This window comes from Micromys minutus (genome assembly GCF_963924665.1).
Source record: "Micromys minutus genome assembly, chromosome: 32".
NCBI lineage: Eukaryota > Metazoa > Chordata > Mammalia > Rodentia > Muridae > Micromys > Micromys minutus.
Window position 1 is genome coordinate 20,108,134 of NC_137967.1, and position 27,731 is coordinate 20,135,864.

Here is a 27,731-nt window from a genome sequence, read left to right on the forward strand (position 1 = left end):
TGGTCTTAACTGCTCAGCCATCTCTCCAGCTCTGAAGCTTTGCTTTTTAGGATTTATTTTCATTTTCTGTGTGTGAGCGCTTGTCTGGATGGACGTGTATTCCTGCAGTGCCCACGGAAGCCAGAAGAGGCTGTTGGATCCCGTAGGCTGGACTTCACAGGTGGTTGTGAGCCACCATGTGGGATGCTGGAAACTGAACCCAGTTCTTCTGAACAAACAGCCAGTGCTCTTAGTCACTCAGACACCTCTGCAGCTTTTGAGGCTTTGCGTTGAAAGTTAAGAAAGAATACGAATAAAGCCCTTTAGTAGGCACTTAGGATTCTGCAGCTGTGTCATAAATCAGTAACAATTATGAAGATTGTCACATGCATGCTTGTGCACTGATTGTGGGACTCAGGCCCCAAGTCTGGGGGTGTTTTACCTTTACTAGGGAAGTGGTATGGTCAGGAGGTTTTGAGGCTTTGGGTCAGTGCTTACTGCCTTTTGGTTCCTCACTTTATCATGAAGGATCCGAAAGGACTGAATCTGAACTTTTGGCCTTCATTATCAAGATACGGCACTCACTCTATATGCTCTGAGTCCTCTTTGGGGTTTAGTTGGGCAGGCTTAGCTTCGTGAATGAAACAGAAGGGTTATGAAGTGCATGTGTGTAAACCTTAGCCCAACACTGCTTCTTTGGTTTTGGTTATTGCAGACTCAGTCCTTGTATATGCTGGGTAAGTGCCTTTTCCACTGAGCCACACTCCTCAGTGTGGAGCTCCTCACTGGGGGATTCTAGGCAAGGGCTCTACCACTGAGCCACACTCCCAGCCCCTCACTGGGGGATTCTAGGCAGGGGCTCTACCAGTGAGCCACACCCCCAGCTTCTCACTGGGGGATTCTGGATAGGAGCTCCACTGCTGAGCCACATCTCCAGCCTCTCATTGGGGTATTCTAGACTTAAGCCATGCCCCAACACGCATGTGTGTGTTCTCCCCGCACCTCTGTCTCTCTTTGATACAGGGTCTTGCTAACTTGCCAGGGCAGGCCTTGAACCTGTGACCCTCCCAGTCTAGCCTTTTGAGTCGTTGGGAGCACAGGCCCAGGCCATGAAGCCTGGTGAAGGCCTGACACTTTTACCCTGTTTGTTTCTCTGCTGTCCTTTCTCCCCTGGTACCAACAGGTCAGTCTCACTTTCCAGCAAACCATCTCCCAGCTTTTGTTGTGTGGTTCTTTCAGGGCCCCTTCCATACCCCTACCTAGCTCATTTAAAGTCACATGACCATTGTAGGCTTGCCCTCCGGGGGCAGCTCTGCCTGTCCTCCCTGGTCCCGCCAGACACTCAGCTCTCATTTTTCTCTGCTTTCCTGTTCTAGCCCTGGGCATTCTGGGTCATCATCAGTGACTCTGGGTCTCTCTCCCTGGCTTGAGATCCATGAAAGCAAATCGGACTTCTCTTACTGCTATGTCCACATGTCTGTCCAACCAGGGACACAGAGGAGGAGAATGAATGTGTGTTAGGTGACTGAATGGAAGGTCATGAATCAGGGGTCCAAGGAAATACATGCTCAGAGACATGCAGCCATAATAGCTGTGTTATCTGAGGGCCTAGGGATGGAAGTAGGGTGGGGTTAGGAGAAGCCACACCTCATGTCCCTGACTGAGAAGCCAGCTTCTCTAAGTCCTGTACAATTGATGTCAGGAGCTGGTTGTCTGGCTGTGGGATGCGCAGAGAAGTGGCTCACACTGGTTTGCTCATGGACATGTGGTGGTGTAGGAGCATCAAGGACTGTGGGTGTCCCAGTAGCCTGGCCCTGATCTGGGAGGAGGGAATGTCACCACCTCATAGCACAGAATGTGATGCAGAGGCAAAGAGCTAAGTGTCCTCAGACAGATGTCCCGGGTAGAGGTCTCACCCACATGGTGTGGGCTAGAACTGGAAAGAGAAAACTGGGCCAGGATGGCCGAGGAAAGGAGGGGGGGTGCCCGGGTTACTAGATTTTTCTGTAAACTCTTGGTCAAAGCAGATTAGTGAGATGAGAAGCAGGGAGGGCAGGGAGGAGGGCAGGGAGGAGGGGAAAGGGAGGAGGGCAAATAGGGAAGAGAGGAGGGAAGGGAGGAGGGCAGGGCAGGGGGGGAAAGGGAGGAGGGCAAATAGGGAAGGGAGGAGGGCAGGGAAGGGGGGAAAGGGAGGAGGGCAAATAGGGAAGGGAGGAGGGCAGGGAAGAGGGAGAAAGGGAGGAGGGCAAGGAGAGAAGGGAGGATGGAAGGGAGGAGGGCAGGGCGGGAGGGGTGAAAGGGAGGAGGGCAAATAGGGAAGAGAAAAGGGCAGGGAAGGGGGAAAGGGAGGAGGGAAAGAAGGGATGGGAGGAGGGCAAGGAGAAAGGAAAAGGGAGGAGGGGAAGGAAGGAAGAGAGGAGGGAAGGGAGGAGGAAAGGGATGAAGGTAAGGAGGGAAGGGAGGAGGGCAGGGAATGGGGGAAAGGGAAGAGGGAAAGGAGGGAAGGGAGGAGGGAAGGGAAGGGGAGAAAGGGAGGAGGGGAAGGAAGGAAGAGAGGAGGGAAGGGAGGAGGAAAGGGAGGGAAGGGAGGAGGAAAGAGGGAGGAGACAGGGTGTGGAGAGGAAAAAAGGGAGAGAAGAAGAGAGGAAAAGGGAGGGTAGAAAGTAGAAGATGGGGGGAAGGAACAGGACAAAAGGGAGGGAAGAGAGAAGGAGGAAGGGAAGAAAGAGGGGAAGGAAAGATGGGGAAGAAAATGGCAACTGAGGCAAGAACAGAGACAAAGGGAGGAGGGAGGACTACAAGAGTGAGGAGGGGGAGGGAGGAAGGGAAAGGAGGCAGGGAAGAGAAAAGAAAGGGAGGATTGAGATAGGGAAGAAGAGAATGAGGGGACTGAAAGAGAGGAGGGGTCATGAAAGGAAAGAGGGAGAGAGACAGAGAGAGACATAGAAAGGGACAAATACAGAGAGAGAGAGAGAAAGAGGAGAGGAGAGAGATCCAAACCCTGTGCTACATCTCTGTATCTGACCTAAAAAATTAAAAAAAAATCCAAGAGGATTAAGGATGCTCTAGAACCAGGGTGGACTGTGTGCTCGATGAAATTCTGGCGTCTGGCTGGGTTTCCTAGAGGCCAAAGGTCACTTGGGATGGAGAGACTAGTTGTTTAAATGCGTGTGGCTGGAGGCTGAGGATGTAGCTCAGTGGCACAGTGAGTGCCTAGCATACTAGAAGCCTGTGTTTGCCGCCAGCCCTCCACTGAGCACAGTGCAGTCAAAGCCCGTGATGCTGACGTGTTGGATGTGGAAGCACAAGAAGCAGGAGTTCAAGGTTATCCTCGGCTACGTGGTACCTTTGAGGCTAGCCTGTGCTTCATAAGACTTTGTCTAAAAAAAAAAAAAAAAAAAAAGAGGATAGAGGGGGAGCAAGATGGAGGCGAAGAGGCAGAGAATGGGTTGGGCTGAGTTCAGTGAAGAAAGAAACTGTGGGAAGCTGAAACTTTTTTCAAGAGAGAGACCTAAAGGGAGGCAGAGTGGGAACAGAGGCAGAAGCCCAGAGGGAGCAAAGACCTGCTATGGCTTGTCCCACCTCCCGGGCCCAGCTCCAAGGCAGGGGTGGTAGTGGGAAGCAGAGGGAGATGGGAGGACAGAAAGGGATGGCAGACAGAAGGACAGACAGATGGACAGGAGATGCAGATACCCAGACAAATCCCTAGAGAGGAGCGGAGGGAGAGGCACAAAAGATGGGCAGGGCAGAAGCGGCTGTGTGAGAAGCGTGGTGGGGTCTGTGACCCCAGCTCTGGGAGACCGGCGAAGAACTGGAAGCTACCGGTTATGGGGGTGAGATCCAGCTCTCTCTCCAAATGCCCCAAGGAAAGAAGGCGGGTATGGGGCAAGCATCTGTAATCCCAGCACTTGGGAGGCAGAGGCGGGGTGATGAGTTCAAGATCACCCTCAGCTACATGAAGCCCTGCCTCAAAGGAGAAAAAAAGTGAAAAAAAAAAAAAAAAGAAAAAATATTTAAAAATGCCCCTTCTCCAAAATGACTCAGAGGAGAGTATATTGGATGCGAGTTAGGTTAATAAACCCTAATGGGCAGTGAGATGTGAGTCATTCAGAGGACTGTCTCCACCCAGCCCCCTGGCTGTTCCAACTGACTGACCGGAGGCGGCAGGTGTGTGGGAAGGGACACAACTGCCGGGCACAATGCAAATGGTTCCATGAATATGCAGCACCTCATTGTCTGGCCCTGCCCCCACCCCCATCTGCTCAGGCCAGGTCCCTTGGGCTGCCGGCAGCTCCGGCTCCTTCGGGGGAGTCGCTCTAACCCGCCCTGCCGCGGTCCTTCCTCGCAGCCCGGGCTCAGGGCGGAGGCACGGGGAAGAGAGAAGCCGGGTCAGTCCGGTCTTACCTGGGTAGAAGTCTTTGGACTTAGACAGCTTGATAGTGGCTCCGGTCTCCTTCTGGAGCTGCACGATGGTCTGGCCACCTTTGCCGATGATCGAGCCCGCTGCGTAGCTGGGGATGAGCACCTTCAGGAAGTACTCGCCTTCCTCTGCAGGGCACACAGGGCGGGAGGGAGGGAGCGAGGGAGGGGTTCCACTTTAGGAAGGCACGTTACCGTAGTAACGACTATGGTAACAACAGTTAGAAAGATAGCATAGAACCATCTTCATTCATTCTCTCTCCCCCACCCCCGCCGCTTTTTTTTTTTTTTTTTTTTTTTTTTTTTTTTTTTTTTTTTTTTTTTGGCAACAAAGACTATGTATCCCTGAAGGTCTGGAACACACTCCGTAGACCAGGCTGGTCTCAAGATCACAGATAACCACCTGCCCCTGTCTCCTGGGTGTTGGGATTAAAGGTGTACACAATCATGCCTGACCTACATTCTATTATGTATGTATGTATGTATGTATGTACGTACGTATGTATGTATGTATGTATTTGAGGCAGGCTCTCACATAGCATACCAGCCTCACATTACATAGCAGAGGATGGCCCTGAATTCCCGATCTACCCGTCTCCATCTCCCAATGCTGGGATCACAGGAGTGCACAGCCATTGTTGTTGTTTTTAACGTGGTGCTGGGGATGGAACCCAGGATTTCATGCCTGCTAGGCAAACACTCATTCAGCTAAGCCAAATCCCCAGGATTGATTGTCTCATCCATCCATCCATCCATCCATTCATTCATTCATTCATTCATTCATTCAAAAACTACTGAGCACCTGCCTGGCCTGTGTCCATCCCTGGCATTAGCGTGGGGAAACAGCCCTGAAGGAAACAGTAAAAGCATCTCTCATTTTGTGTGCAAATAAGGCCATGAGAATTTGAGGAACCTAAGCTAGAGCTCAGACAATGACATTCTTCTAGAAAGGAGCCATGCTGAAGTTCCTGCAGGATGGGAGGAAGCAGAATAGTATGCCAGCAAAAAGAAGCAGGAAAAGGGATGGGGAGGGGCAGAGAACTGCAAGGTCAGAGGTGAGGCCCGGAAAGGCCCACACCTTTGTTTACTGTTTTAGGGTACTGAATATTGACCCAAGGCTCTCTTGCAAATACTTTACCACTGGATGACACCCCCATCCCCTCACTGGGGGATTCTAGGCAGAGGCTCTCCCACTCAGCCACGCCCCCAGCCCCTCACTGGGGGATTCTAGGCAGAGGCTCTCCCACTCAGCCACACCCCCAGCCCCTCACTGGGGGATTCTAGGCAGAGGCTCTTCCACTCAGCCACGCCCCCATCCCCTCACTGGGGGATTCTAGGCAGAGGCTCTTCCACTCAGCCACATCCCCAGCCCCTCTCACTGGGGGATTCTAGGCAGGGGCTCTACCACTGAGCCATGCCCCCAGCCCCTCACTGGAGGATTCTAGGCAGGGACTCTACCACTGAGCCACGCCCCCAGCCCCTCACTGGGGGATTCTAGGCAGGGGCTCTACCACTGACTTACACCCAGGCCCTCTTTTAAATTTAGGAACAGGATCTCACCAGGTTGCCCAAAGCTGGCTTTGAACTCACTCTGTACCCTAAGCAAGCACTGAACTTGGGGATTCTCTTGCCTCATCCTTCAGAGCATCTGAGGTGAAAGGCACAGACAGTCATTTTAATTTTCACACTGTTCATGAAAAGAAACCCATTCTACAGATGAAGAAATAAGATTAAAGAATCATCTCAGAATCACTGAGCTGGTAGAATGCAGAGCCGAAATTCAGCCTTGCTCTGGAGTTCATATCCTGGCTATTGTCACTGAGGTATGGAGGAGCCAAGCCACATGGAGTGAAGGTCCCTGAGTGGGATGGTATGTGAGCTGTTGGGAAAGTCAAGGAGGCCGAGTGTGTGTTACTGGGTGGGAGGGAAGAAGGAAAGAAGGTAGTGGTGATGGCGGACTGGTGAGGCTTATGGGCCACAGTGATGTCTTTGGCTCTTACTCCAAGTGAGATGGGGACATTGATATAGGGTGTGAACTAATTTAAGATTTGGGAATATTCCTCTGAGGCCAGCAATATGGCTCAGTGGTGAAAAGAGTCTGCAGCCAAGCCTGATGTGACTTCAGTTCGATACCCAGGACACACTGTGGAAGGGGACAACGGATTCCTGCCAGCTGTCTTCTATCTGTGAAAGTGTGCCATGGCACATGTAGGTGCACATGAATACACCCACAGATATAAAAATAAGCTAAACACCACATTTGTTTTGAGACAGCGTCTCTCTATTAAGTAGCCCTGGCTGTCCTGGAACTCACTGTATAGACCAGGTTCACAGATATCTGCATCTATCTCCCAAGTGCACCCACACATTAGAGTGTGTACCACCATGCCCGCCTTTGTAAAATATTGTTAAGTGGATTAAAAAAAATTTTTTTTTCCTAAGCTGGGGAAACAACCGAGTATTTGCCCAGAATTCATGAAGCCCTGTGTTCCATCCTCAACACCATATAAATGTGGTGGTTCGTATCTATAATCCCAGCACTTGGGAGACAGAGGCAGGATTTACAGCTATGTTCAGCTACACAGTGAGTCTGAGGCTAACCTGCTCTATGTTAGACCCCATCTCAAGACCAAGACAAAACAAGACTATCCCTCTGACACCTATGACAGGAACAGATTATAGGGCAAAGGTGAAGGAGATGGACGTAACAAGCAGGAGCCTTTGCACAAGGTGGGGGACAGTGGACCGACTTAGGGAGCAGTAACAGGCAGAACGGGCGAGGGCTGGGTTGGAGGTTTTCTCTGTGTGCATGGTTGGGGAATGCATGCATGTATGCAGGGATGTGTGCACACGTGTGTATGCAGGGATGTGTGCACATGTGTGTATGCAGGGATGTGTGCACATGTGTGTATGCAGGGATGTGTGCACACATGTGGGGGCCCGAGGACAGCATGAGACAGGATCTCTTAGTGGTTTGGAGCTCACTGACTGGGCTAGGCTTTACTCAGACAAGACAACCATGGCAGTCAGTTCTCTCCTCCTGCTGTGTGGACCCCCAAGGATTGAACTCAGGTCCTCAGACTTGACAGCAAGCATCCTTACCCGCTAAGCCCGCTTGCTGACCCCTGGGCATTCTTTCTTATAGGCCAGTGTCCTCAGTAATGCAGTCATGTAAACCACCTAGCTACTGAGTCCTTAGGGCAAATCTCTAACTTCACTTCTAACAAACTGTTAGCCCTAGGTGTCCCCAGGATGAAAGCTCTGCAAGCTTCTTGGTGATACTGACTTACTATTCAGTGTCATTTCCTCCTTGTCTATGGGCATTAGATTCACTGTCCTTTTATTTCTTCAAATACTCCGGGTTCCCTCCCACGTCAGGGGACACTGCCGATGTCTTCTGCCTGGCATTTCCTCTCTGTCCCATCATTTTGGGAGCTTCATTTATTCTCAAAACCTTTCCTGGAATGTCGAAGACTGAAGGACCCTCCCCCTCCCACAAACCTTGCTCCATCGATCCAGAGCAATTTGTCACATAGGACCAATATGGACTACATCGGCAGAGAACACATCTGTGTCCCTTACACCATGTGACAGTGCACACACATTAGTGCAAAAAGTGGGAAAAGAAAGAGTGTTGGGCTGTTCTGCTTCCCAAGGCTTAAGGGCTTTTCTTGTCCTCCAGAAATTTCAACTTTTTCTTTTAGATATTGTACTGGCTGGTTTTGTGTGTCAATTTGACACAAGCTGGAGTTATCACAGAGAAAGGAGCCTCCCTTGAGAAAATGCCTCCATGAGATCCAGCTGTAAGGCATTTTCTCAACTAGTGATCAAGGGAGAGGGCCCCGCCCATTGTGGGTGGAGCCATCCCTGGCCCAGCCCATTGTGGGTGGAGCCATCTCTGGACTGGTGGTAGTCTTGGGTTCTATAAAAAGTAAGCTGAGCAAGCCAGGGGAAGCCATCCAGTAAGCCGCCCCTTTCCATGGCCTCTGCATCAGCTCCTGTCTCCAAGTTCCTGCCTGTGTGCGTTCCTGCCCTGACTTCCTTTGGTGATGAACAGCAATGTGGACAGTGTGAGCTGAATAAACCCTTTCCTCCCCAACTTACTTCTCAGTCATGATGTTTTGTGCAGGAACAGAAACCCTGACTAAGACAGATATAGTGTGTCTATTTTTACCATCAAACACAGAACCCAACTGGCAGTATGGTGAACAAAGCTACCTCCTAAAGCAGATAAAGATGTGTTATTTGTAGTTGAGAGGTGTGGCTCAGTGGTGGAGCCCCTGCCTAGAATCCCCCAGTGAGGGGCTGGGGGCGTGGCTCAGTGGTAGAGCTCCTGCCTAGAATCCCCCAGTGAGGGGCTGGGGGCGTGGCTCAGAGGGGCTGTGGGCGTGGCTTAGTGGTAGAGCCCCTGCCTACTGTGTTTCAGGTCCTTAGCTCCTCCCCTAGCATTTCACAAACTAAACAAAGTTGATTTGGACGGGGTAGGTGCTAGGTTCTTTCCATCTCAGCACAGGTCCTTCAGAGTGAGGGTTCTGGGTTCCTAACATGTATTATAGGGTGGTGTTGGGCACAGTGGCTGGACCTTGCCTTCTAAGCATGAAGAGGAAGTCAAGAATAAAAGGGTTTTATCGAGCCCAAAGCAATCCTCTTAAAATGGCCTAATCAGACCATTAAGCCTATTAGGTAATTAACCTCCCCCTACTCCCCCAGGGAGCCCTCTTATTCATCATCCTGACCCCTGCTCAATTCACTTTCCTTCTCTCCCCACCCCCCTCTTTCTTGATGCAGCTTAACCATGTATCCTAGGCTGGCCTCAAATTTATAATCCTCCTGCCTCAGTCATTCAAGTGTTGGAATGACAGGCTACACCATGACAACTGTGTCCCCCAGCTTCCTTTCTGAGGCTCAAAATTATCTATTGTCTCTGAGAGCCGGGACACCCACACCTCATTCCCTCTGCCCTGTATCCCCTCAAGCTCTAGCTGGGGAGTTTATATGGAGCAGGCAGACAATCCCAAAGGTAGTGTCAACTTATTCCTGAAGCAGAGAGATGGTGGCTCAGGCCTTTATTCCCTGCACTCAGGAGGCAGACACAGGTGACCTCTGAGTTCAAGGCCAGCCTGGTCTACACAGTGAGTTCCAGGACAGCCAGGTCTACATAGAGAAAGCTTGTCTTGGAAAACACAACAAAGAAGGAAAGAAAGAAAGAAAGAAAGAAAGAAAGAAAGAAAGAAAGAAAGAAAGAAAGGAAGGAAGAAGGAATGAACGAAGGGAGGGAGGGAAAAAAGAGAAATAAAGCAACAAAGGAAAAAAGGGAGAAGAAAGAAAGAAGAAGGAAGGAAGGAAGGAAAGAAAATAAATTTGGATGGCTCTGGATAATGTCCCACTTCTTCGTGTCTCAATATCTTAACAGTAAGATTGGGGAAACAGTGGCACTGACTTCTCAGGGCTTCAGTCATTCAACGATGAACTGGAAAGCAGCTGGTGTGTTCTGTGAACAGAGCATTCACACATGCCATATGCCACTATAATCACCACAACCCATGTTTGTTTGTTTTTGAGACTGGCTGTTCTGGAACTCACTCTGTAGACCAGGCTGGTGTCCAACTCACAGAGATCCTCCTGCCTCTGCCTCTGGGCTGCTGGGCTCAAAGACATGCACCACCAATCGCACCGGGACTTGGTTTTTGTTCGTTTTTGTCTGGAGACGAGTTGTCTCTATCCGGTTCAGGGAGGACTTGAACTCCTGAGCTCCCTGCCTCAGGAGCTTGTAGTAAGGCTCAGTGCCTGACACAATGGGTGCTCCGGGCTTGGTGGGTGGAAACAAATGCTTAAGGTTTGGGGATTTTGCTGGGAGGTAGGAGGAAGAGGAGGAGCTCTATGTCCCTCATCTAGCCCCTGGGCTGCCCAGTGCTGTGTCCTACTTTTTAGAAGAGGAACATTCTCTTTGAACTGTCTTGTAGCTCATCCTCTCTGTGAATGTGTGTCTACAGCACACGTGTAGTTCAGAGAATACTCCACGGGAGCCAATTCTATCCTCTACTTAGGTCATCACACATGAGAGTAAGTGTCTTACCAACTGAGCAATGTCACCAGTTAGTGCCCTTTTTCCTTTTTGTGGTACTATCGATTGGATTGACCTCAGAGCTTCCTACATACTAGACAAGTGCTGAGCCACGCCCCCAGCCCCTCACTGGGGAATTCTAGGCAGGAGCTCTACCACTGAGCCACGCCCCCAGCCCCTCACTGGGGGATTCTAGGCAGGGGCTCTACCACTGAGCCACGCCCCCAGCCCCTCACTGGGGGATTCTAGGCAGGGGCTCTACCACTGAGCCACACCCCCAGTCCCCAAAATGAGAGGGACAACTCCAGCCTTCCTTTTAGTTTTTGATTTTGAGATAAGATCTAACTAAGTCACTCAGGATGACTTTCAACTCATGATCCTCTTTGCCTCCGTGTCCAGAATGCCCAGAATTACAGAATAGCATTCTTGCATCCTGTCTGGAGAAGGCCTTATGATATGAGGGCAACCCCATGCCTGATCTCCTGTCTGGAATTTCTTCCTTTGTAGAGTGTTATTGTATTTTGTTTGCTTCCCCTGACTTGCGTGTGTGTATGTGTGTGTGTGTGTGTGTGTGTGTGTGTGTGTGTGTGTGTGGATGCCATGTGGAGGTCAGAGGAAAACTTTGAAGAGTTGATTCTCTTCCTTTTACTGTATAGGTTGCAGACAGTGAACCCAGGTCATCAGACTTGATGGAAGTGTTTTTTTTAACCTGCTGATTCATCCTACTAGCTTTCTTTTGCCAATTACTTGATTTCTGTCCTACTGTGTGCCCCTGAATCATGACATCTTTCCTTCTCTTTCTCTTCTTCCTTCCCTTTCTGCAGCAAGCCCTTCCTGAACACCTACTCAGTGCCTATGCTTGCATTTGATGGTGGGGACGTAGCCCCACGTCCGCAGCCGGCACCTTTTCCCCTAAAATCCTTTTAAGACACAAAACCATATTTATTTAAAGGGGGGGATTCTGGACTAGTTAGGTGGCTCAAAAGATTTCAAGTCAGGCATGGCTTCGCGTGTCCTGTTTCCTAGCACTTAGGAAGCTGAAGTATTTGGAATGTCCAGCCCTGCCTGAATTGCAGAGTTTTCTGTTAAGAAAAACAAACCAACAAAAGAAACCTGGGCTGCGGGGATGGTGCAGTGGGTAAGTGTGCTTGCCTCCACGGGAGTTCGAGCCCTTGGAGTGGAGGAAGAGAACCAGTTTCTCAAGCTACTCTTTGAACTCAACTGTGAAAACACACACACTCACACACACACACACACACACTGAATAACTAATTAACTAAATAAATGTAATTAAAACAAACAACTGTGGTGGGAAGGAGACAGGAACCACAGCAGGGCACACCTGTACTCCCAGCACAACTGAGGCATTAACTGAGGATCAGGGCTTTAAAGCAAGCCTGAGCTACAGAAAGAGCGCAGGACAGCCTAGCCAACACGAGGCTGTCTCTGAAAAGAAAAGCAAGAGACAGAACCCCTGAAGAAAGTCAAAGACAGTGAGCTTCACTCCGATGCCCAATTTGATTATTGGGCTTGGGGATGTAGCTCAGGAGTAGTTTGCTTGTCTAGCATGCGGGATGCCCTGAGTTTGAGCCCTAGGGCTACAGAACCTGGGCATGGTAGAACACATCTGTAATGTCAACATTGGGGAGGTGGAGGCAGGAGGATCAGGAGTTCAAGGTCATGCCAGGCCCCTTATAGAGCATAAGGAGAATGTAGACTACGTAAGACCCTGTTTTACAAAATATTTATCTATGTATCATATATGTGTGTGTGTATCACCCATCCATCCATCCATCCGTCCGTCCGTCCATCTATCCATCCATCTATCCCTGTATCCTGTATGTATGACGTGAAGCCAGAGGACCACGAGGGAAGGGAGGAACAAGGGAGGGTAATTGAGGGGAAGCAGGAACAATATACTTACAAAAATATCATAATGAGGGGCCAGCAAGATGCCTCGGCAGGTAAAGGCATTTGCTACCAAGCCTACACCTTGGGTTTGACCCCTGAGGCCCACTTGGTGGAAGGAGAGAACCACTGCGGCAATATACCGGCACACATTCGAATGTGCAGGCACACAGACACACAGACACACAGACAGACAGACACTGGGTGACTGCATATAATTTAAAATGTTTAAAAAGCTCTAATGTTTTACACACACACACATACACACACACACACACACACACACAATGAACTGAAAGACAACAACTCTCTGCCCCAAAAGAGTGGCCATAGGGTTTAAAAACCATTGCCAGTAATTACAATTTGGCAGGTGTATTGGTGTAAATGTAAGATTGTCACAGAGAAAACAACAGTCATGGGTGACGAGGCCGCCTGCCCACAGAAACTCAAGACTTTTAACTCCTGGAGTTCCTACTGTGCTCTATCTGTTGCCTATCCTTTCTAGAACCTTCTGCCTATCCTTCCTGTTCGGGTCATGTCACATCACGGCATCCCACCTCTTTTGGGAGGAAGTCAGACCCCCGCTTCCTATAGCAAAGGCAGAGAGACACTGAGCTTAGCTGAACCGGGAACCCGCAGACGCCACAGGCCTTTCCCTGTCTCAATAGCTAATGTTGAATTTCTGTGCCCGTGAGGAGTGGGGCCAGAGGCCAGAACTCACACTCGTCCACTCCCAGCCCACTCTTAGTAGCTCTTTTGGGGTTCTCCCAGCTCCCAGTGACAGCAACACTGCTGAAGAAATGAAGAAGGCTCCCACGCCCCTCTTGCCTGTCCCCCCAGGGCTGCCATGTCAAGCATGCCCATCGGCTTCTGCTTACTGTGCCCCTGGCCAGCGCTTCTTTTCCTGCCTGCCTCTCTCGAGCATGCACACTCAACCAGTGCCCTGCCTTGCAGAAAGGACTTTGTTTACCCAAGGGATCTGGACTCTCAAGGTAAGAATGGGACACTTTCCCAGAGTCCTGTAAGGTGGCTCAGTTCTCTGGGGATCATCAGTGATAAAATTAGAGCCCAGCCTGTCACAGTGGCACATATCTGTAATCTCAGCACTCAGAAGGTAGAGGCAGGAGGACTGTTTCAAGTTCAAAGTCAGCCTGGGCTACATAGCAAAACTGTCTTGTCACAAAACAGAACACTACACACACACAGAGGCACACACACACACTCATACACACACACACAGAGGCACACTTACACACACACACACTCACACACTCATACACACACACTCACACACTCATACATACACACACACACACTCACACACTCACACACTCACACACACTCACACACTCATACACAAGCCAAAACACATTTAGGACTGGGGTGGTTAAAGTATTTGCTGTGCAGCCATAGGGACCTGGGCCTCGAACCCAGAGCTGCACTGGGTGGAGACAGAAGGCTCACTAGCACTTGCTGTGAGCCCCCCCTGAAGTAAGTGAGACCCATATTTACATATAGACCCCAGTTCAAAGGAATAAGACAGAAACTGATAGCAGAGGACATCAGTGATCTTCCTCTGGTCTCCATGCGTACTCACAGGTGCACACACACACACGCAGCACATGTAAACACAGACACACCATGCATGTACCCACGCACATGCATGTGTACACACACACATACACATGCACATACCACACACGAACACACACACACACACATGCAACACATGCCCGCATGGACACACCACAAATTCACGTACACACACATACACATGTACACACGCACACACAGATGCATGTACACAAACACATGCACACTCATGCACACACACATGCACATACACAATACACACATGCATGGACACACCACACACATGCACACACATACTCGAATGCACGAACACATCTTAGAGATGCCTTTTCCCTTTACCAAGCGTAGAGAGAACCAAAGTCGTCCTTATAGAACCTGTTCTTGTGAAAGTTGGGATGGGAGAGTCGGCATGTCATATGAAAGTAAGCGGAGGCCAGGGTGTGGGATGGAGAACGTCACTGGAAGCGTGGGGAATGTTACTGGGGAAAGCCAAGAGACATCGAGGACATGGTGTGGTAGCATGTGCTGAGGAGGGGTGGCAAACAAGCATTTGGGGTCCCTCCATGAATGATCATGTGTCAGTCTGTGCAGAAAAGCAGCCTATCTGGATTATGCTTGTTCAGGGTAACGTTCTGAAGGTGTGATACTGTTAGACAGACTGAGAGACGGGCGCACGGTGGGCTTGGAGCCGTAGCACAGGGGTAGAGCACTTGCCTAGCATATGTGAGGTGCTGGGTTCAATTCCCTAGCATTTCAAACTAGAAAAAGAAAGGAGAGAGGAAAGGTGGGGCTGGCGGGACGGTTATCAAGTGGAAATGCTTGCCACCAGATCAGATGCCTGGAACTCACCATGTGGAAGGAGAGAACCAGTTTCTATAGGCTGACCTGACAAGCCTCCGCTTGGATGAATAAATGTAATACAAATCGTAAACAAACTAAAGGAAACAAAAATCAAGGGTAAAGCCCCCTCAGGGCAACTCTCTCTTAAAGACAAAAAATCAACAACTGGGACTGAAGAGATGGCAAGCCAGTTAAGAGGTCATACAAGGTAACTCCAGGTTTTGGGGAGTCCCACGTGTCTTGCCTCTAAGGTATCTACACATATGAACTCATGTGTGTGAGTGCATGCACGTGCACACACAGACACATACACACACACAATTTGAAATAATAAAAATATTTTAAAAACATTAGTCAACTAGGTCACAGTGCCTCAGCACTTGGGAGGCAGAGGCAGGGACAGGTGAATCTCTGAGTTCAAGGCTTGCCTGGTCTACAGAATGAGTTCCAGGACAGAGAGACCCTATCTCAAAACAAACCAAAAATAAAAATAAATAAAATAAAATAAAAATGGATTGTTTTTTCAGATTCTTGGTGGCTGAACTGGGAATTGCGATGGGGTTGGGAGAAGGCTCCTCAGTGACTGTGTGTGCCAACAAAGGGCTGGAGTTCGGATCTCCAGAACCCACATGGATGCCGGGAGGAATTTCCACCATGGGTACCCATGTCTAGCTCTCACAGAGAATTTCAGTAACTAAACAGAACCACCCAGACTGGTCAACTTATCCAGAGCAGAAACTTACTTCCCCATTGTCCAGAGGGGAAACTGAGGCTCAGACTACTTATTGTCCCCATTTTCCAGCGGGAAGACTGAGGCTCTGACCTTTGGCATCACTTGCTAGGGGTCCCATGCCAAACACATGGCAGCGATATGCTCAACTCTTTTTTAAAAAATGTGTATAAGTGCTTTTGCTCAAGCACAATGTGTACAGACATACATGTGAGCAAAGCACTCAGAGACATAAAATAAATCTTAAAGCAATGCTTGCCAACATGGCACCTGCACTGCATGTGTGCCTAGTGCCCTTGGGAGGCAGAAGAAGGCACTGGGTCCCTAGAACTGTAGTTACAATCGGTTGTGAGCCGCCGCATTGTGAGCCGAGATGCTGAGAATTGAACCAGGGTCCTCTGCAAGAACTCCTAACAGCTGAGCCATCTCTTGGGCAATCAGTCTCATTGCTCCGGGGCACTTGTCTTGGTGACCTTTTCTTTGTGTTGTGGATAAGGGCTACTGGGGCTGAGATCTGGGTGGGGAGCTCCTGGGGTGTGAGATACACCTTTGCCTGCGGGTGGCGAGGCTGGAGAGGTGGGAATGCAGGGAATATGATGTTCTGCACTTAAGGTACCACTCCTTTACATTTATTTTTTATTAGTGTGTGTGTGCGCGCGCATGCGCGCATGATGCAAGCGTGGGCTCATGTGACAAGAGGACAGATTTGAGCAGGTGGTTCTCTCTGCTCACCTTTGCATGGGATCCAGGATCCCAGCTACTTGACCAGGCCGATGCAGGAAGCACCTGTTCCAGGTGAGCCACCTCGAGGCTCTCCTGGGGGCATTTTTAAATTTACCAGACAGGTTTTTTCCCCAGATCTTGGTACTTGGTATGGAACTCAGTGCCTTGCACAGAGCAGGCAAGTATTTGATTGTTGAGCTATATCTCAGCCCTTCACAGGGTGTGGGAGGATTCTAGGCAGGGGCTCTACCACTGAGTCATGCCCCCAGCCCCTCACTGGGGGATTCTAGGCAGGAGTTTTACCACTGAGCCACACCCCCAGCCCCTCACTGGGGGATTCTAGGCAGGGGCTCTACCACTGAGCCACGCCCCCAGCCCCTCACTGGGGGATTCTAGGCAGGGGCTCTACTACTGAGCCACGCCCCCAGCCCCTCACTGGGGGATCCTAGGCAGGGGCTCTACTACTGAGCCACGCCCCCAGCCCCTCACTGGGGGATCCTAGGCTAGGCCCCAGTAGGGGATTCTAGGCAAAGGCTCCCTAGCTGAACTGCATCCTCACTTCGTCTTTAATTTGTTCATTCACTTTATTCATTTATCATTGTTTTTTGAGACAAGGTCTGGCTATGTGGCCCAGGGTGGCCTTGAACTTCCAATCATCCTGCCTTAGCCTCTCCATAGCTGGGATCACATGTAGTTTCCTTTATTGCTTCAAATAACTCCGAGCTGGATTTTCTCCCAGTCTCTGCACTGGAATCCTCTTGCCCTGAGCATTTCTTTTACCTCCCACTGGCACCTGTCAGCCAAGTGTCCAGACAGCAGCAGAGGAATCACTACCTCCTGTTTTCCCACTGCCCCTACGAACAAGGAGCAGGGCAAGAGTTGGGTCCGTATACATTGCTCTCACTTGTGACGCCCTCACCACTCTGAACCCCAGAGTGGTCCTCTCGACAGGGCATTCGCCACAGACTCTGTCCACAGAGTGGAGCCAGCCTCCGAGTTTAAAGCCTGCTTCTTCTGAGCTGAATGATCATGCCCAAGTTTCCAATTCTCTCTGTGCTTTGGTGGTTCATTTGAAAGATGGCTAACAGAACCAGAAGTATTCAGTGACCCATGTTTCAGGGCTTTCCATAACACTTTCTGGCACTGTAAATGTTAGCAATTATTAAATTATTATCATTTATTCATATTTTTTTACATCATGGCATGTTGGGAGGAGATGCATGTCAGGCATTAAGCTTTGATATTGCCAGACACTATGACATCATCAATGTGGTTATTTCATGTCTGTATTGGGAAGCTGGGGACACAGAAGCTTTGAAAAGGGCAGGGGTTGATAAAGTATCCCACCGCCACCACTGTCCCCCACTGAAAGGAACCAGAAAATCCAAGATCAAAGTCATTAACACTTCCCCTTTCTATAGGGGACTGCCCTTTTGTATCTCTGGCCTGTGTCCCATACATGGTTGGGAGGTGGGGAAGGGTCTACAGGTATGGTCCCTAAAGACTCCACTTAGTTTCAGCAATGTAGAAGGAAACATTGAAATCCCAGTGGACCAACCAGTCTGGGGTTCAGTACATTCTGGATCTGCCACTTAGAAGCCTTTGACCTTGGACAAGCTGTTTCATCACAGAGCCTCAGTTTCTCTCACTGGTGGAAACGCACCTCAAATAATCTCTTCAGGGGGACCGTATTGAGAAATTCACCCAGATCTCAGAGCCTGCCTGGTGGCAGTAAGCGTCACACAGCAGCACTAAAAGGGACCTTCCTTAGCAGCCGCTGGCTGTAATGTGCCGCCTAACCAAATCCCTGATCTTTACTGGGACTGGCAACAGCAGCAGGGCAGGAAGGAGGAAAGGAAGTCGGCTTTGGACATTTTCATGTGTGTGCTGGGGGTGGGTGCAGGAAGACAGACAGGAAATTCTCTTCCACCCCTCCCCCAACTTCCCTTTCCTTCAATTTCTGCTGAGCACCCTCCCATGCATCCAAGGGAACTTGTGAGCCTGTCCCACCTGGCCTGAGGTGAGGGGGTGAGAGAAAGAAATGGGTGGGAAGTGGGCATCGTAGATTGCCACCATGCCAGGCTGGGGGAAGGATATATATATATATCTTATGTATTTTATATATCATATATGTGTGTGTGTGTGTATGTGTGTGTATATGTATGTATATATACACGGTTTGTTCAAGACAAGATGAGGAGGGGATTTTGAACAGGGCAGTCACGAGGGAGAATCTGTATATTCTGTGGTCTCCTCAGCAGAGGGCCAGAGCGCTCTTAGGTTCCCTCTTCTCCCATGCTCTACCTGTCTCCTGCAAACCTCACATCGAGGGTAGTAAGTCAAGTCCCGTGCTTAGCTTGGCCCTTTTCTGCTATGCACACCTCCCGGATGACATGCGTAGAGGATCTGTGCAGCCTACACATCTCCAAGATATCTAACACTGAGCTGCCTCACACACGTGTGTGCGCACACACATCTTCCGCTCCTGTACGCCCTGTATCTCCCCCACATCTCTAGCATGACACACCCAGCTATTCCACACCTAGCTCCCCGTGTTATACACATCTACACACACTTGGGTGTCACACAGCTCCACACCCTAGGGTGTTTTAAGCCTAGGTCCCCCCAGTCGCTTGGAACTCCATTTTTCGATTTCCTTGTGAACACACCCTCAATGGGTTTCACCAAACCACAAGCCCCAGCTCTCCCTTTTCGAACCTCCATCCCCCCAGTTACACACCCCCCTCTGATGTCACTGTTGCACACCTCCATGTGTCACACCCAGCCTCTCTGGAGTCACACCTACACCCTTTTCTATGTCACATCCTAGCGCCAGCTTCTCCTGGTCCCACTCCACCCTATACACAGCGGTATCCCACACAGAACCCATTTCCCTGATCCACACATATTCTCATGGTTCACACCCAGAGTCCATGCTTTCTGCCTCCCTACACACCCCCTTGCATGTTACACACCCCTCTCACTCATGTGTCACAGGACAAGAGCCCCCTCCGGAGTGACAAGCACATACTTTCCCTTGGAGGGTCTCACATTCATCTCTTTTACACACATACCCTTTACCCTGTCACATCTATGGTCCCTTAATGTCACATATCCAGGCTCTACAGGACCCACCACGGATACACACCTGTCCTAGCCTTCCATCTCTTTCCCCTCCAGTTTTACACACTCACCCTTTCTTCCATGTCACCCAACACACCCACCTAGCCTGTCCCCATGCACGGTCCTGCGTACTGTTCACACCCGCCCCTTTCCTGGACAACCCTTGCTCAGGACATCCCCAGGGAGTGAGGCTCAGAAGCTCTCGGTCCACAGGCCTGACTCTACTCCTTCCCCTCCCCCAACCGGGACACGCAAGCCCGAGGGAACACCCCTGCCCCGAAAGGGTCACATCACACACCCCTCAAGGACACACTGGCCCAGAAGAGACCCACGCCCCTCATCCTTGGCTCCCTCATACACTACAAGGACACTTACCACCCCCTCCCCCCCAGCCCCTCTCGTCGCAGACAAAGCTCTCAGCCCCCAGGGCCTCGGCGACAAGAGAAAGGGGTCTGTCCGGATCCCCATCTCCTCGCGGAGGGGTGCCCCTCCCCTCCCCGGAGCACTTGCACCTGCCAGCCAGGGATGGGGGGGTGATGGAGGACGGCGATGCCCCCTTCGGCGCGCGTTCCCCCCCCACGCCCCACGCCGCGGTCCCTCAGATTTGCCTCACCTCCCGTGTTGCTGCGCTTGGTGCAGACCACCTCGGGGGGTGTCTCGAGGGGTCTCTTGCGGGAATCCGGGGCCTCGGGCTCCATGGGGGGGGCCTGGGGCGGCGGCTGCTGCTGCTGCGGCGGCTGCGGCGGCGGCGGTGGCTGCTGTGGCGGCGGCGACGGCTGCTGGGGAGGCTGGGGCTGCGGCGGCGGCGGCGGCGGCGGGGGCGGCGGCGGCTGCGGGGCCGCGGAGGCCGTGAAGAGGCCGTGCACCGCGCCGGCGGCCATCATCCTCATGGTGGGGGGGCGGAGAAGGGGGAGGGGAGAGAGGGGGAGGGGAGGGGGCGGCGAGGAGGGGGGAGGGGAGCGGCGGGGAGGGAAGCGGGAGGGGGCTGGGGGGGGAAAGCGCTGACAGAGCTGGAGGACGGAGGGGAGCAGGGTGGAGAGGGTATGGGGGGAAGTCTGGGATGGAGAACTGAGGGGTGGGGTCCTGGTCTCTCAAAGATCACCGAAGCCGGGCACTTGGCTGAGCCAGTGGGGTGCAGAGGTGTAGACAGGGCACCCTCTCTGTACCCTTTCTTGGGGGCTCCCCACAGATGCGAGGGGCCGAGCCCCCCTCCCAAGGCCCTGCTCAGGGCGGGGGGCCGGAGATAAAAAGCTGAGGCGGCCGCTAGTGGGGGCCCGGGGGGCGGCGGGCGAGGGCAGCAGCGGAGACGGGGCTGGTGGTGGTTGCTGGCCCGAGCATCTTCTCAGCTAGGCTCCTCAGCGTTCTGGCCCCTCCCACCCGCGCAAGGTCACGCCCATGGCAGGCAAGACCACGCCCTTCGGCGCCCCCATTGGTCCACCCTTGAAGCCTGGGCCACGGTCTCCGGGTTGGCCACTCCCATCACGCTTGGGCGATAGAGACCTGACTACCCCCCCTGCAGGGTATAATAAAAACCGCGAGGCTCCTCCACGCCTTCCTTCCTTACCCTTCACCCTTTTATTTGCGGAGGGGCGGTGCTGGACCGAGTGTAATGTAGCCCAAGCTGGCTTTGAACTCACTATGTAGCTCAGGCTAGCTTTGACCTTCTGATTCTCCTGCCTTCATCCTCCCAAGCGCTGGGATTAGAGGGAGAGCACCCCTAGCTACCTTTTCCTCCTAATGAGCATTACTAGTACACTTGCCATGTGCCAGGAGGGCTTCTAAGAGATTCTTACTTGAATCCCAACAGGGGAACTACGATGGGATAGACTTTCAGTATTCTGTCTTACAGATGAGGACACTGAGCCTTAGGGACCCGAAACAGCCAAGTGTGGGCGCTCACTCGTATACCAGCACTTGACAGGATGAGGCAGGAGACTCGCCTTGAATCTGAGGACAAGCTAGGCTACAATGTTAAAAAAAAACAAAACAAACAAACAAAAAAAACAAAAAAAAACAAAAACAAAAAAAACCAGAAGAGAATAGAAAAAGAAACCCTGCGGCGGGGGGAGGGGTAGTCAGGGCTCAAAATAAGAACGTTTCTTCTTTTCACATTGACTGTCAGCAAGGAAATTCCCCCTTTGGATGGCCCATCTTTCCACAGAGTGGACCTAAGGCTGCTGTCAGGCTCCTAGGACTGAAATCAAGTTAAAGCAAGTACCTGTCACCGAAGCCTGAATGGCGCTAGGTCCTATCAGCGGTACCGACGGCCCACCCACTGAGTGACAGATACTGCCCCAAACCCTGGGACACAGCTTGGGACAAAACAGCCTTGGTGCTTTGTAGAGTAAGTATTGTCATTCTGGTCACTCGTTAAAAGATTTTGATTTTTCAGATGACAGAATGAAGGCCGCAGAGAGGCTTTTCCAAGGGCACATGGCTAGACAGAGAGAAAACTGGGATTTGGACAGAGGACAAGTCTAATTCCAGAGCCTGAAGCCATAGGAGGTTCTTCTCGGAGTGGGTTGTTGCCAGTATTCTGTGTTCTCAGATTTATGCGTTTTCTGCTCTCTGGATTTCTGGTCTCCAAGGCTTCCTTCCTATCTAGCTTGGTCAGAGGCAAGTTTAGCCCCAGAGGGGTCCAGGAAGGGGTAACTGTGGCAGCTGGGGGTGGGGGGAGTCTGTGGCACTGGGATCTCCTCCACCCCACCTGCCCCTCCCATGCTCTGCTCTCAGGTCTCCAGGACAGTAGAGGCAGCAGATGGCCTGAGGTGGATGAGGTGGACGCCCATCTGTCCCCTCCCCCCATTGTCCCTTCAGCCAAGGGGGATGGGTGGGGGTTGTGGTCCACTGCAGTCTGGATCCTCCCCCTCTATCTTCCTGGAGGGAGCTGAGGAGCTGGTTGCCATGGAGATGGAGAAGAGGCAAGAGGGGATGCAGGGAAATACTGAGGTTGGACTGAGATCCACACCTTAGGACCTTAGCATCTCACAGACCCACACTGCACAGGGGCAGTCTCCCAACCTCTGCAGAGTTGATTGTGAAGTTCTCCACTAAAATACATACTCAGTCACACAGGGCACATGTTTCACACTGATTCAGAAAGACTAACAGGAGGGAATTACCGAAACACGTCTGTATACATATACAGACACACACACACACACACCTATAATGCACACTCAGTCATTCAGACCAAAACCACAGCAAGGCTCCCACGCACAAATAGATAAATGTGTATTTAATATCAAAGCAGGGACATCGATATCCAAATATGTCCCATGTAGGCGTATTCAGACTCACCGTTCCAAATTTGTTCCCCCACCCCCACCCCAGAAGTTACATATACGTGATCAAAAACACAAGAGACATACAACCTCGCTTACATAAGGCATACATGTCAGTGCCATGGGGCGTGTAAACTGAGGGGCCTCCGATATTGCTAACATAAGCTGGGTGCTGTGCACATCTACATACAGGACCAGCAAAGTCTGGCACACACAATGACTGGACCTCAAGGACCGTTCACCCCCAAGTGCACCCAGCATACTTGGGCTGCTGTGTGTCGAGATGCCCCCACCCCTTTCCCGGAGTCATGCCTGCAGTTCCAGTCCCACCCAGTCCTCCCAAACATTCCCGTTTGGACCCACACAAAACAGCATGGTTGGTCGGGCACTCACACTCACACAAACACAAACCTCCTCCTAGATATTTTTAAACCAAGGCTAGTTCTGCTGTCATGGCAACCGCCCCAAACCCATCACCATAGCAACCCAACGTCAGCTTTCCAAGCACCAAATCCTGGGGGATTGCAAGGCCCCAATCAGAGGTAGGTGGAGGGGGCTGCACCTTCTCCCTTCATCTGTGTCACTCCAGTGCTTTCTGGGGGATGGTTACCCAATCTGGACAGGTTCCAGGACCAGGGCCACCAGAGACCCACCCCATGCTGGAGAAGAAAAGCATCAACCCTCTCCTGTCTCTGCAGTGCTGTATGCACGAGTTCATTGGTACACAGGTGGGCTTCAGGTCGGACACACAGGAGCCTGAGTCTCTCATGTACGTGCTGGGTGACTTGGCTATAACCTTACCCTCTCTGTGTCTTATTGATTCAGAAAAGGTTCCATTCATGCCTAACCCTTGTAAAGGATCAAGCTGTAATTCAGTGGCAAGAAGTCCATGCTGGGGCTGGTGAGAGGGCTCGGCGCTTGCCAACCTGCTTAAGGACTTGGATTTGATTCCTGGGACCCACATTATAGGAATGGGTCCTGCAAGTTGTCTTTTGACCTCCCATCCCCCATTCATGCACACGCAAATAAAACATAATTAAAAAAAAAAATAAAACTGAGGCAGACATCGTCTAACCTTCCCAGTGTCTGACTTAATGTGAAAGAATGTGAAGGGTTTTCTTTCCCTGAAACAAACTTGGGGGGTAAATAATCACATCACACAGGGCTTCTGGGAACATGTCCTAGCGCTGAAGGGGATGGGCCGCTGTTTTAAGAATTTCGCAGGTACTAAGTAATATAAGACTTAATCGTGGCTACATGGTTAGGTTATTATTATGATTTTCCTTTTGCAGAAAAGGATACAGGCCTGGAGAGTGTGCTGCCACCTAGGTACTAAGGCTTTTAAGGGAGTGAATCTATGACCTTGTGCATGGTAGCCAAGAGAGCTAGTGCTGACCCACACCCAAACCCCTCACTGGGGAACTCTAGGCAGGGGCTGTACCACTGAGCCACGCCCCCAGCCCCTCACTGCGGGATTCTAGGCAGGGGCTCTACCACTGAGCCACGCCCCAGCCCCTCACTGCGGGATTCTAGGCAAGTATTCTATGGCTGAATGAAATTTCCAGTATTTCTTCTTTTTCTTTCTTCCTTTCTCCCTCGCTCCCTCCTTTTCTCTTTCTTTCTTAAAGGGACAAGGTCTCTCTATTTATGTATTCCTGGCTAGCCTGGAACTCACAGAGACCCTCCTGCTTCTGCTTCTTTTGTGCGGAGACTATCAACAGGAGCCACTATACTAGGCTTACCTTTCATTTTTAATGCAGGAGCTCAGTAAGTTACACAGGCTGGCCTTCAATTAACAGCCCTCCTGCTTCCACTTCCCAAGTACCTGGCTGGAATTACAGGCCTGCCTGCACCAACAGTCCCCTGCCTAGCACCGTTTTGTTTTGTTTTTAGGATGGCTCTTTTGAAGCCAGGAAGCCAAGGACACCTTCTTAGCCATCTTTCTCCTCTGCTTCTCAATGAGGGAGTTTGGAGGAGCGGGTAGTGTGGTGGATTCTTGGAGAGACTTGCAGTTTTGTGTTTTGGGACGAGAGGCTTCAGCTTTCTAGTCTGCAAAATAGGGGATGATAAGGTACCGCTGGCTGGGACATAAGGAGGCTGTGCTAAGCGGTTATAAGGGGCTTCTGAGGACTGGCTGGCTCCTGGCGCTTAGTGTAGGTGGGAACAGATAGGGAGAGGCGGGACTAGTGGGCAAGTGGGCAGGTATCAAGTGCGCAGGCTCAGGGGAGAGACTGGTCCCGCCCCTTCCCCTCCCTCTCAGCTGGGTGACCTCTCCCCCGCCTGGGTTCTCTCCTAGTCTGTCACCATCTGTCAAATGGGAATCATAACGGTGCTGAGGGTGTGGTGAGGATTTCACCAGCCCAAGTCAGGAAAACAAAGAGCTTAATTTGAGCTGCAGTAAATATCACAACATCTCGGGATTCGGGAGAGTCAGGTCTGTGTGGTTCAGGGCTTTGCAAACTTTCTGAACTCACTTTAAGGACTTAGTTTCTGGGCTCCAAAGGTGACTCAGTGGATAAAGGCCCTGGCTCTGTCATACTCCCGGGTGACAGAGTTTGATTCATGGGACCCTCATAATGAAAGGAGAAAACCAAGTTCTGAGATTGTCGTTTGATCTCCACGAACCCCAGCCCTTCACACAAAATACATTTACTTATCTTTAATTTAACCGCTTTTAATTCCAGCACAGAATGCAGAGGCAGACAGATCTTTGTTTGAGGACATCCTAGTTTACAGAGCGGGTTCTAGGACACAGCTAATGCTATACCTTGTCTCAAAAACCAAACAGATAGAAATATACTACGCATAGAGTATTTTGCCTACATTTATGTATGAACACCACGTATGTGCCTGGTGTCCATAGTTTGGATTTGGCACTGGAGTTAGGTATGGCTGTGAGCCACGCTTGTGGGTATTGGGAGCCAAACTCAGGTCTTCTGCAGTAGCACTAACTGCTGAGCCATCTCACCAGCCCCTAAATAAAAATTTAAGGGCTGGAGAGATGGCTCAGTGGTTAAGACCACTGACTGATCTTCTAGAGGTCTTGAGTTCAAATCCCAGCAACCACATGGTGGCTCACAACCATCTGTAATAGGATCTGATGCCCTCTTCTGGTGTGTCTGAGGACAGCTACAGTGTACTTATATATAATAAATAAATAAATCTTTTTTAAAAGTTTAAAAGGAATTACTTTTTGTTGTAACACAAGGATAAAACTGAACACGAACTTTTAAAATGAAAATATTGATCACCTCTATTTTAGTTCCTCCTGCTCCTCCTCCTGCTCTTCCTCCTCCTGCTCCTACTCCTCCTCTTCCTCCTGCCCCTCCTGCTTCTCCTCCTGCTCCTCCTCCTCTCTCTTACAACGACTCCTTGTGAAGACCGGTCTGGCTTCAGACTCACAGAGATCACTCTGCCTCTGCCCCCAGGCCTGGGTTTACAGGCATGAGGTACCACACCCAGCTCAGTCTTGAGTCTCTCAACTTCTTCCACTAGTGGCATCTTTAAGGAATTTTTATGTGAGCATGGGAATGAAGGAACATAAAATATGCACCGAAATCAAGCATTTACCAATACTGAATAGAAAGCAATTTCTTTTAAAACACTGCTTGCACTTTTACCATTTGCCAAGGATGGGCGCAAACTCACACACGGACGACAGGGACATGCTTGTGTACGTTAAAGAACTGGATCTTGGCCGAGCATTAGAGCGTCTTCATCATTCTTCAGAGTTGGCCGAAACTCTAACTTTATTGTCATCTGTGCCCAGAACACTGCTCTGCCTATGCACTGTATAGTCAGTGTCAGAAGTGTCTGGCACACACCTGTAACCAGTACTTGGGAGCAGGAGGCAGGAGGATGAGAGTTCCGGGCTAGCCTTGGCTGAGTATTGAGGTAAAGTGATGGAGGTGTGTTTAGGGCCAGCTCCCAAATGGTTGGAAATTCTGTCCTACCCTCAAGTGAAAGCTCGTTTTCTGATTCTGTCTTTATGCATATGTGTGGAGCTCAGAGGTCAACTGCCTCTTCTTCAGGAACTATCCAACTTGTGCTTTTGAGACAGGGTTTCTCACTGGCCTAGAGCTTGCTGAATAAACCTCAGGGGTCGTCCTGGCTCCATCTCCCTGGTACTGGGATTGCAAGTGTACACCTCCACACTTGGCTGTTTGACAGGGGTTTTGGGGATCAAGCTTTGGTCCTCACACACAGCAAGCACTTTATCAACTGAGCTATCTTCTGGCTCCTCTTTTTTCTTTAACACATATATCTATGTATGGAGTGCAAGGAGTGTTCTAGGAGGTCTGAAGGGGGGGCCGGACACCCAGAATTGCAAACCTGGAGTCACAAATGATTGTGAGCCACCATGTGGGTGTGAGGACTTGAGCAGGGGTCCTCTGGAAGAGCAGACAATGTTCTTAACTGCTGTGTCATCTCTCCAGCCCCTCCCGGCTTTTAAATCATGGGTATGACCCCCCATGCACACACACCTTGCACACACTGGTATGACCCCCATGCACACACACCTTGCACACACTGGGTAAACATCCTTACTGTAACATCCTTACTTACTTATTGTAGGCAAATGCTGGGCCCTAGCCCATGGGCTTGTTATACCTAATGATTTCTTCGCAAGATGGAAACATACTGGTCCAGAGAAGCTTAACGTTTCTAAGACAAGGTCTTAGAGCCTTGGTAGGCCTGGATCTGGCTGTATAGCTAAGGCTGGCCTTGAACTCCTAGTCCTCCTACCTCCATCTCCCAAGTGCTGGGGTTACAGGCTTGAGCACAGAGCATTTTATTTGCCCTGGAGATCACAGGAATTTGGAAGCAGAACCAGGGCTAGAGTCCTTCTCTGGTCTCTCGGGCTCGTGTCCCAGCACTGGCTGCCACCTTGGTGGTTTTGGCATCTGACTGAGTCCCCACCCCCACCCCAGCCTTAACATCTCTAACGGCCACTGGGATCAATTCCAAACTCTGCCAGTTACTCCTGCCAGAAACCCTGCGGTTGCCCTAGACACCTCTGCTTTCCCAAGCCATCAGCAGACCCTTCCTCCAAGGGGCCTTAATTTAC

The 27,731-nt window shown here is 50.8% G+C and overlaps 1 protein-coding gene across 1 annotated transcript in view; it reads right to left on the reverse strand.

Moving 5' to 3' along the window:
- Positions 1-20,230, reverse strand: part of NOVA2 (NOVA alternative splicing regulator 2) — a 32,304-nt gene extending 12,074 nt beyond the window's left edge. The window contains exons 1-2 of the mRNA XM_080908378.1: positions 19,993-20,230; positions 4,384-4,527 (exon numbers count right to left, since the gene is read on the reverse strand). Of these exons, the coding sequence (XP_080764504.1) occupies positions 4,384-4,527; positions 19,993-20,077 (229 nt within the window). The 5' untranslated portion in view covers positions 20,078-20,230. The remainder of the gene's footprint in view (positions 1-4,383; positions 4,528-19,992) is intronic.
- Positions 20,231-27,731: the final 7,501 nt, after the last annotated feature.